The sequence below is a fragment of the Rhagoletis zephyria genome, unplaced genomic scaffold (genome assembly GCF_001687245.7).
Source record: "Rhagoletis zephyria isolate East Lansing unplaced genomic scaffold, Rhagoletis_zephyria_1.1 Rzeph_scaffold_00306, whole genome shotgun sequence".
Lineage (NCBI taxonomy): Eukaryota > Metazoa > Arthropoda > Insecta > Diptera > Tephritidae > Rhagoletis > Rhagoletis zephyria.
This window is the reverse complement of record NW_016157390.1, coordinates 20115-31566: the sequence shown is the minus strand read 5'-3', so window position 1 is coordinate 31566 and position 11452 is coordinate 20115. Positions and strand designations below refer to the sequence as shown.

The 11452-nt window shown below is 35.9% G+C and overlaps 2 protein-coding genes across 7 annotated transcripts in view; both read left to right on the top strand.

Annotated features, from left to right (window-relative positions):
- Window positions 1-2553, top strand: part of LOC108358857 (N-acetylgalactosaminyltransferase 6-like) — a 20864-nt gene extending 18311 nt beyond the window's left edge. For 5 of the 6 annotated variants that reach the window (XM_017610355.1, XM_017610354.1, XM_017610357.1 and 2 more), the window contains exons 4-5: window positions 478-527; window positions 579-2553. In XM_017610355.1, the coding sequence (XP_017465844.1) occupies window positions 478-527; window positions 579-1241 (713 nt within the window). In that variant the 3' untranslated portion in view covers window positions 1242-2553. Of the gene's footprint in view, window positions 1-312; window positions 528-578 lie in introns of all 6 variants that reach the window. The other variant, XM_017610359.1, reaches the window with a different exon arrangement.
- A 6220-nt stretch (window positions 2554-8773) lies between these two features.
- The window catches only part of LOC108358855 (N-acetylgalactosaminyltransferase 6-like), a 12873-nt gene continuing 10194 nt past the window's right edge, over window positions 8774-11452 (top strand). Inside the window, exons 1-2 of the mRNA XM_017610352.1 lie at window positions 8774-9171; window positions 9561-10111. Coding sequence (XP_017465841.1) covers window positions 8774-9171; window positions 9561-10111 — 949 coding nt within the window. The remainder of the gene's footprint in view (window positions 9172-9560; window positions 10112-11452) is intronic.

The window sequence follows — 11452 nt, the reverse complement described above, 5'->3', positions numbered from 1 at the left end:
AACGTACTGGACTGATTGGTGCAAGAATGGCTGGTGCGCGCCGAGCCACAGCCGAAGTACTGATATTTTTGGATTCACATATTGAAGCTAACTACAATTGGCTGCCACCGCTATTGGAGCCAATAGCAATAAATAAACGAGTTTCGGTTTGCCCGTTTATCGACGTTATCGATCACAGTAATTTTGAGTATAGAGCACAAGACGAAGGCGCTCGTGGCGCATTTGATTGGGAGTTTTATTACAAACGCTTACCGTTATTGCCGGAAGATTTGGAAGACAGAACTAAACCATTTAAGAGTCCAGTTATGGCAGGTGGATTATTTGCTATATCAAGTGATTTTTTCTGGGAGTTGGGTGGCTACGATGAGGGTCTTGATATTTGGGGAGGCGAACAATACGAACTGAGTTTCAAGATTTGGATGTGTGGTGGAGAGCTTGTGGATGCGCCTTGCTCGAGAGTTGGACATATCTACAGAGGTCCACGAAATTCAAAGCCCAGCCCCCGAAACGGGGATTATCTACATAAAGTAAGTTTATTGGAACCCATTTGAATTTTATTCACTTTTATTTTTTCTTAGAACTACAAACGTGTGGCAGAGGTCTGGATGGACGAGTACAAAGTATACCTATATGAACACGGACAGGGAGTGTATGAGGGCATTGATCCTGGTGATTTAACCAAGCAGAAAGCTATACGCGAAAAATTAAACTGTAAATCTTTTAAATGGTTTATGGAGAACGTAGCATTTGACCTGACTAAGAAGTATCCGCCAGTAGAGCCATCTGACTACGCGTATGGTGCCATACAAAGCGAGGGAGAGCCGACACTCTGTATTGACACGTTAGGCAAACCAAGACATTCAAAAATTGGACTTTATCCCTGTGCACCTAATCTTAAACAGCCACAAAGAAATCAAAATTGGGCTTTAAGCTGGCATAAAGACTTGCGGTTGCGTCGCAAAATGGATTGCTTAGACGTACAACAACAGCCACCGAATGCACCCGTATGGCTGTGGGATTGCCACGGTCAGGGTGGAAATCAATTTTGGTTTTATGACCGCCATAAGAAATGGCTCGTGGCGGGGAAAGACAGTAGTCGTTGCTTGGAAGCTCAGCCAAGCAAGAGAACTATTTACGTTAACCGATGCGATTCGGAAAACCCTTATATGAAATGGAACTTTGGTAACGTCAATAATACTGCATTGGACATGTTTTCTCAACAGGAACCAAAAAACTTGTAGTCTGAAAATAAGTCTTATCTTGCCATTTTGGAGCCTAATATGTATAAGAAATACCTTAAAGGTACTTTGAAATAAAATTTCCTGCTGTAAATCAGTCATAGTGTAAGTTAAAAAAGTTGATATGAATATTTTACAGTTGCATATCTACTCATTTATGTGTAAATATAAAAATCTAATCTAATTAATCTCTTACTTAGCCAATATTATAATACCAACTGTATAAAATAAGGGTTAGAACTTAAAAATAAGTACTTATGAACATATATGAGGCGATTCACGTCAAATGTCCCAAGCGCGCTAAGCGGTGCAAAACCAGCTACATTTCGACTGGCAGGGAAGCAGGCAAAAAATGGGAAAAATAATTCAAAAACTAAGATTTCTATAGATTTTTGTACGGGCTATACGATGGTTCCCAATTTCATGGTGAAAATTTTGAACGAAAATTTATTTGTTAATTTTTCTTTTTAATATTGTTTTAAGTTATCGCAATAAGGTATTTTTTTCCTAGAAATCATTAATAAAAAAGGGACTTTTTGCTAAACGTGCGGGTCATAATAATGTTGTTATAACTTTGCAACTACTTGATTTTTAATTCTGAAACTTTTGCATAAACTTCCCTAGATAGTAATTTATGATACTGTTTTAAAACAAAAAAATAATTTCAAACTTAAAAAAAACCATCTTCTCAATTCTCATAAAAAAGTATAAAAACCCGTAGTCTTGTGTCTACTGAGTATTTAGAAGTGATGTTAAACTTAAATTCTTTGGAATAATTTGTAGTTTATTGTGTGAAAATTTCTTATCGATCGATACACAAATGAGATATAGCGGGTTTAAATGACAATTTCGTTAAAATTTGCTATCACAGATTGATGTGTAAATTCGCGCAAGCAAGCGGAGCCGAAATGACGCGACGCAACGCCGCCAACTTGTATAGTGCGCTGTAAAACGCTTTTCGAATTATTTTTCTCGGTTTTTGTCTGCTTTCCAGCTATTCGAAAAGAAGCTTGTTTTGCACCGCTTAGCGCGCTTGGCACATTTGACGTGAATCGCCCCATATATCTTTTTTCCAAGATTCTTTGTGGACCTTTAGTATTTATGTATGCCTGAGGTGTCATAAGAACGCACAATACTTTTTAAATTTTGACAATATAAAAATACATTTATGTAAATACTTAAATGCTCGAATGATGCTATTATTTGTTTTTCTTGACTAAATTAAAATATTTTAAATAAATGCGAAAGTATTTAAGTGTAACACCCCACAACAAACCTGTTTCCAAAGGACCAACAATAGATTCTCCGTTTAAATCCTTCGATAAAAATTAAATTTTTAAACAAATTTGCTTATTCGTTTTAATAAAAAATCTAGTATACAGTCCTACGCCACCTGTATGGAAGAAAATAATAACAGCGTCGCACATAGGGACGAATCGACTATATGACGACAAAAATGTTTACTTCATATGTGTTTGACAGATTTCATCGCTTATCCAAATAAATTTTCAAAATTCAAAATGGCGGATTCAATATGGCGGACGATTTAAAAAAAAAATATGTAGGTTGCAATGAAGCTCGGTATACAGGTATTTTCGAGGTGACTGATAACGAATATGATATGAATCAAAATGGTATATGGAGGACGACTTTACAAAAATTACATATTGCCATAAAATTTGTATCCAGGGGTTTTCGTCGTCACTGATTTCGAAATCGATATTAAATTTTATAAATTCAAATGCGGAACTTCTTTTGCAACTCAAGCTAATATACAAATTTCGACACCTTTTAAATAAAAACTGGTATTTTATTAAACATTACAATTACTTAACTGACGGCTTACTAGATATCCATACTAATCCAACTACTATTTATTAATAAGAATGAAATGCCAACTTCTGTCATGGTAACTAGCCAGTTTGTAACACCGCAAACCATTGCATACCAAGTCTTATTATTACAATCCGTAATTGGAAAAAATTCCTCATCCATATTGGATCCGCCTTTTTGAAATTTGAAAACAATATTTATAAACTTCGTAATCAGTGACTACGAAAACGCCTGAATACTAAGTTTCATAATAGAGCAAGAGCCCGCGACGGCCAGACCCTCGTTATTTTATAAAGGCTGAAAGCTCCTCTATGTATGCCCCCAGCATAGGTAATAACGAACTGAGACTATGAAATTTGGATAGTGGTGGCTTTGGCAGGTAGCAGTTAGTAAAGGTGTATAAAAGAGCACCTCAAATTCGTTATAGTATAAAGGTAAGTTTTTATATATTTTATTCGTAATAATATTAGAAACTACGTCGTTCATTGCCAGAGACTTAGCATGGTTGTTGTTGTTGTTGTAGCGGCTACCAAGCCCCGTTCGGGACGGTTCATCCATCATCGTTGTCGTCTATTTCAGCTAAGGGGAGGCCCAGGAAGTGTGCGACTTCCACAGGGGCTGCCCATAGGGACAGGGGCGTTAGCTGAGTGGGATTCTCAGGGCATGTGAAGAGGTGCCGGGAGTCATGTGGCGACTCTCCACATCCTCGTTGATTCTGCTCAGGTAGCTGTTGAGCCTGCTGCAATAGCCAGAGCGAAGTTGGGCTATTGTTGTGCGGGTCTCCCGAGGCAGACAAAGTTCTGTCCCGTCCACGTCCGGTGGTTGTGTGCCTAGAACGGCATTCACAGGGCGGGAGTCTACATAACTTGAGACTGATTCCCTGTGAATGCCGTTGAGGGCCTGACGGTAGGTTGTCGGGTCCAGAGGTTGTTTAATATACCTCTGGACTTCGTCTGTCAGTTCGTAAAGATGCCTCCTGACGTGCCGTGGCGAGGGCTCTTCCGCGAGCAGTTGCCCGCTGGGATGGCCATGTCTGTAGCTCCCAGCGAGGAACTGCTTGCAAAGCATTAGCATGGTTCCTACCCCTTGCCAGACACCCTTAAACCATAATAAATTGTAGTTATACTTTCGTCATAGTATAAAAACTGATTTTTATATATGGGTGTTTCCTGATAAAAATTATACGTTTATTAGTTACTTAACGGAATCGGTGGCCTTTACAAGCTGAATTCCAATTTCTTACAAAAATTTGTTAATGCCAATGGCTATTCGCTATGCCACAAAACCTATTTTTTGCAAAATCACATTGATTTTTAATAATTTTTATTTGTTGACAGCGTTTTGCACTTTTTTTCATATAAACATGAATTTTATGTTGAAAAATATGCGCAAGATCATTTGCGATAAAAATACAATACAACGCCAGTTTTCCAAAATTTCGCTTTTTATATTAATTGATTTATATAGTTTTTATTAAAGCATGAACCTTATTTTTATAAAAAAATATCAAAAAAATTTTAGCTTGAAAAATGTTGTAAATATTAAAAACGAAACACCATTCATCCATTTTTGCCCGCCACTGTATATATATATACGCTTTATCTCAGAATTCGGTTCAAAACTGCCCTATCTCACTTCAAAATGTATTGAAAATGTGCTGAGATAGGACGTCTTTGAATCGGCAGCTGAGATAGGGCGTTTTTGAACCGAATTCTAAAATGCGGCGTCCTTCCACCAAATTTTTATATAAGGTGTTTTTGGAAAGTTTCTTTTAGATAGGGCGTTTTCGAACTGGCTACCGAGATAGGGCGATCTTCCACTCAGTAGTCGATATAAAGCAGAAGATAATGGTTGGGTACTGGAAAATTACCAATATTATTTGAAGTGGTTTGAAGGGGATCAGCTACCAAGTTATGTCAGTGATTCTCTAACAAATATATCAGGTATGTAATTATTATGTCAAATTACTGTTTGTGTTAAGTCTTTTGTTGCACAAGTCTTAAAATTTGTTACGCGCTCTCATAGGGCACACATTTAAGATGCGCATGCAACGATTGTAAAGCTGAAGGTACATAATTTTATTTCCTGCGGGGTTGTGTTGAGCCGTTGGTGCGTTGACGACGTTGAAAAATTTGCTGTTACACCCCTTGCGTTATGCCGCTCATTGTTTTGTAAACAAATTATAAAAAATCTGCAAAGTATCAGCTAGATTTTCCACTTTTTATTAAGATTTTTAAGAATGTTTTGAGTATTCAGCTTGATAGCCTATTAAATTCCAATTGTAATAATGTTCAAGTTATAAGTTGCTAAAAAATCGCGTTGGTTTTTAATAATTTTTTTTTTGTAGACAGGCGACAAACCCCTTGAAATAGGCGTGGAATTGTACGACTAAAGTAAAACGCAGATTTCATTCCGGATTTCGGCAGAATATCGCTTCGTTAACAACATTTGTTTCACAACTTTTTCAATCAAAGAATATTCTAGAAATGGGCGTGACTATATTACAAAATAAAATAAAATAAATAGATTGTTGATTATCATAAAATAAACCATCTCGTCATAAAGAAAAATATGTTAAAAATAGTTCCTCAAAAACGCCATTTTTTAAACACGTTTTTTATAGAGAATTGAACAAGGATTACTTTGGTATAGTTTTAAATCCCTAATTTACTGGTCTTCATTATGCAAATCACCTTCAAAAAGTTCAACTGTTAATAGCTAAGTTAGCTTTAGGACAATGTTGACCATCTTATGTAAAGAAATGTTAAACCCGTTTCTTAGCTTTAAAATTACGTTAAGATGAAATCTCTATGATCAGCAGAACCCGAGATATAACGATTTGAATAAGTACATGAGTAGTCAGAATCACGAAAAAATGCCAACTTTGACAGATCATATCTCCGAAGAAAAAAAAGAAGAAAAAAATTCCTCGAACACGTGTATAGAACCCACAAAAGTAGCGAATCGGAGACACGACATAATTTTTTTTACGAAATCCGTCCGACTTAAGAAAGAATGGCTCATAAATGAATTATCTCGGAATGAATCGGTTTTTTTATAACAAATATGTTTGATACCACATCATGACGCATTCAAAACTAAAAAAATCTTCTCCAAGCACCCTTCTTTGTTTCACAAAAATTAAGTAGATATATGTAGCTACAAACGTGCCTTTAAAATTATCCCATTTTCGTTTTAACGAAACCAAGTTTGGTATATTTCTGGGAAAAATATGGTACACTTGATAAATTTTATACGGCAGCCATAGTTGACACTCTGAAATTAGAGATTAATAGTGAATTAACTAAACTAAACTTTTCTTCCTTTCTTATGCACCGAGTTTGGTAGATATTCATAAACCGGTTACCGAGATACACATTTGTGGTAATAAGAGGGCGTCGCCATGCCCAACATCCAAAATATTTAATAATCTAATATTATGCTCAGTGGTTATTGCCATAATCGGTTTTAAGTCAATTGGCTTCAGTAGTTACTGATTTATCGCAGTTTTCGTGTTTCTGTAAATTACCGTTATTAGCGTACCCGGCTAACCTCATCTCGCTCAAAATTAATTTTTTATTTGCTCTGATTATATTTTTTTGGTCGTTAGAAGGCATATATTCCATTACCATTTTAAATAACATAACTAAAGAGTTGTATCCATGACGAAGTGACTTAATCCTGTTGTCTCTGAATAAAAGATTTACTCATTGTAGGGTATAAAGACCTTCCTCTTTTATATCTGTACAATTTTTATTTGTTCAATTGTTCTTAGATTTTATTAGAATTTCTAAATGAAAAGTTTTTAAAATCATTAAAACAAAAGTCTTCAAACTACAAACATAAAATTTCTTATTAAAACATAAAACTTGGACTAATAACACAACGACGAACTTCAAATATCTATCCAACGAAAAGCCCAAGATCAAATAAGCAACAAATCTCTTTCGAAATGTTTCAGCGCTGGCTCGATATGCTTCCGCTGTTGTCTTTTCCGTTACAATAGTGTGACAATTTTTGTTTGCCAGTCCAACTGCCACAACTGTAAGCAGCAATAACATATACAAACTCAATTCTTATATCCTTCAATACAATTACAACTAAAACTCAGAATACATCAACAAAGGCAAGCCTCGGAAACAAGTCACTTGTCCAGTTAATCAATCGCTCCACATAGACAATTTTGCACCCTTAATTCCCACAACCTGCCATATCACATCTTCCTGAATCTGCGCAACCACAACCACAATTTTAGTAAGCAACCAAGCATTTGCCCCCTGCTCATTTACCGGCACTGCTACCGCAACAGCAGCCGTCCATTTTTCCGTCAAGCCTCAACGTCTATGACCACAGCCAACAGTTCAACACCACAAATGTTAGTCACTGCCCCAGAAAACAATTAGGTTTGATATACATTTGAGAATGATTTGAATTCAAAGCCTTTATCAAATGTCAAACGTTTGAAAATGATTTGATATTGATTTGAAAATTACAGCTTTCTCAATAAAAAGGGGAGTTTGATCTCCATTTGAGAATATGGTTAACTCTCAAATCAATCTCAAAGGTTATTTATCAAATGAACTTCAAATGTGGAAATAAAATTTATAAAAGGAAATGTATATGTATTTCATATTTAGTTTTTCTTCGCGATGTACATATGTATGTACATAACAAAAGAAACAATTAAGATAAAGTAATTTATAATAAATTCGTCGTGAAAGGCTGCAGCTTTTTCAATCCGCGCAAACATCAAAATCACTATTTGTGGGCTTTCTCTTTGAAATTTTTTCTATTCATTGTTTGTTTTTCAATTGATCTTAATTTTATTCTTACAATTTTTGATTTAACTGCGCATTTTTATAACGTTTGATACTTGACATCTTTCTTCAAATCAACCTCAAATGAATTTCAATTGTAAAATTTAAACCTCGTTTTCAATTTGAGAATCATTTGAGAAAAACATTTGATATCAAATTGAGAAATACATTTTTCTCAAACGTTTGAAACTGTGTTTGCTGGGGTTGTGCCGCTTAACACTGAATGGGTTCTAGGCTCTTAATCGACAATAACCATTGAATACGGTACAAATGCAGCAACATTTACAGCATCAACAACATAATCAACAGCTGATGTAGCAACATCATGTCTCAGCAATAACAACAAAATTCTAGCGCATTTAATTATTTTTGTCGTCGAGGAGGGATTCCTCTCCTGTCAGAAATGTGCTTCGCGTTCACTTTACTTCCACGGAACTGAAGAATAATCGGGGGGCCGACAAAAGGAATATTTATGCACCTTTATAAATACATAAATATATACATATTTTCTTACTGTCACATGCTAGTGTCATTACCGATATTATGTAGATGATGTTTACGTAAAAGGTTTCGCGGTACGAACACAAAAAAATGGGTCAAGGTTTATGCAAAGTTCACTTGCTCGCTAAGTATGTTTTCCCCTATAGTTTATACTACAAATCCACCTGAGCAATATATGCAAAAATTTATATGTATTTATAAGATAATACATATGTGCAAACATTTAATAATGTGGGTCACCTATTTCTTGCCAACTCTTAAAAATTCTTTTGATACTACACTACTTAGTTGGCACTTGAATAGTTATTTCGCACCGTTTGCGTTTAGACAACGTATTCAGACATAAACTCCAAGTTTTTAAGAAATTTCGTAACGCACACCAAAATGCGTCGACAAAATATAAAATGGGCTTGGAAAGTTGCAATACTCTTGACTATGTCATTGGCTCTCTCTGTTTTAATCGCAAGCTGGATATCCTTGAGTTACAATAATTTAGGAGAGAGCGTAGAGAGTGGAGTTGAAGTTCCAAAGCTACCACATTTGAAATTTGAGGCTCAACAGCTATTCTCAGCAATTGATCTAAAAAAAGATTGGCATGATTACTTGGCTATGGAGCGTGATCAGAAACGAGTTGGACTCGGCGAACAAGGAAAGCGTGCTAAGCTAAATGACCAATCACAGAAAGAATTGGAGCTGAAAATGTCTCTGGATAATGGTTTCAATGCTCTACTTTCCGACTCAATTTCCGTAAATCGTTCCCTTCCAGATATTCGCTATAAAGGGTGAGTTTGATTTTATCATTAAAATACAGTCATGTGTAAAATATTAATACCACAAAATTGGTTCTTTGACATTGGCTGCTATTACTCTATGTATACCTAACCCACCATTTTGAAAGCTACATAAACGTAAAAGCTTATTTGATCAATCAGCCAACAACAGTAATTTTAATTAAATTTATGTGATATAGGGCTGCTAGCTTATCTATTTTAAAGTGTAGTTAAATAATTACTTAAACTTAACTACAGAAAATTCTGTGGAATTTTTGATATTATCATAGAACATAAGTATTTTTCTTTTAAGCTTAATAATTTCAAGTCAGTATAAAACAATGGGTGAGTGTAATGAACGATATTTGCATTAAGCGGAAGTGTTTTGTTTTATCTTTTAGGTGCCAAATAAAGAAATATTTGGCGAAGTTGCCTTCAGTCAGCGTAATTCTTCCATTCTACAACGAGCACTTGGGTGTCCTTATGCGCGCCGTACACAGCGTGGTAAATCGTTCACCTCCTGAATTGCTAAAGGAAATAATTTTAGTAGACGATTTTAGTGATCGCGAGTACTTATTCGAACAACTCGAGCAATATGTGTCTGAAAACTTTCCTAAAGTACAAATAGTGCGCTTGAAACAACGTACTGGACTGATTGGTGCAAGAATGGCTGGTGCGCGCCGAGCCACAGCCGAAGTACTGATATTTTTGGATTCACATATTGAAGCTAACTACAATTGGATGCCACCGCTATTGGAGCCAATAGCAATAAATAAACGAGTTTCGGTTTGCCCGTTTATCGACGTTATCGATCACAGTAATTTTGAGTATAGAGCACAAGACGAAGGCGCTCGTGGCGCATTCGATTGGGAGTTTTATTACAAACGCTTACCGTTATTGCCGGAAGATTTGGAAGACAGAACTAAACCATTTAAGAGTCCAGTTATGGCAGGTGGATTATTTGCTATATCAAGTGATTTTTTCTGGGAGTTGGGTGGCTACGATGAGGGTCTTGATATTTGGGGAGGCGAACAATACGAACTGAGTTTCAAGATTTGGATGTGTGGTGGAGAGCTTGTGGATGCGCCTTGCTCGAGAGTTGGACATATCTACAGAGGTCCACATAAGTTACCGTTGATTTTTTAAAACTTTTTCGCTGATTATGTTGCCCATTTTCTCCGTATAATGACTGCGTTATAGTTTTTTTTTTGTATTGGCGAAAATGCCGCAGAGTGTCAGTATGTAAAGGACTTATTTTGGTGGGTAAACTCCTCCTAAACGACCGAAACGATTTTAATGACATTTTTTTATGTGTTTGACTAGATCCCTGTACAATTTTCACAACTTAAAACGCCAGGTGGCGCTGGAGTCGAGTTATTACTTAAAATCGTATTTGTGATCCGATTAGACTCATATTCGAGATATATATGTATTGGTAACGATAGGGGCAATACTCTTACAAAAAAAGATGGCGCTGGGGCCGAGTTATTGCCAAAAATCATCAACTCGGAGGCACCAGGGATCAAAGTCAAATTACCCCCTTTAAATCAACCCTCAGAACCATTGCGGTCCTTACTTTACGGTGACTAAACAGAAAGTGGACCAATGATACTCACCAGTTTGTAAATTGCCACCAACTATACTATACAGATTCAAGGACAATTCACCATCGAGCCGCAAGGACTTCTTCCCGGTATAACGCTTTCGTCAGGTAATTTAAGATGGCAATGGAGGATATGCCTTCTGTCGACCACAAAACCAAACGTGAAAGTGAATTGCTGGCGAAAGCTTGGACCAAATGTTTCAATAAAAAAAAAATAATTAATTTTGGCGGAACGAAGTTCGCCGATTCTGCAAGCTGTTTTATAAAAATATATATAGTTCAGTCAATAGCAGTTTTGTACTTTGGCTTACATTCTTTCATATAAAAAAGAATTTAGTTCTTGCGCAATACCCTCGGCACCAAAAAATAGAAAATGGAAACTTGCGCGTTATTATATTAAAATTTAATGGGCCTAAAAACTGCATACTAAAAATTTGTCTAGGAAATCGAATTGAAAAATTGACAATTTCGATGAAAGTATCTTGGTATCTCTTGAATTTTCCTGAGTTCTGTATGATGTTAAAAAAAAAATCTTGTAGTTTTTACTGTTGAATTAACTATAAAAAAAAATAGAAAAACTTTGTATGGGAAATTTGAATAAATAAAATCGTCAAATCGTCAACTTCCAACTACTAACTAAACTTACTTTATGTAACACATCTCCCTTTCGAGGACTAGGTCTTGGGTTTA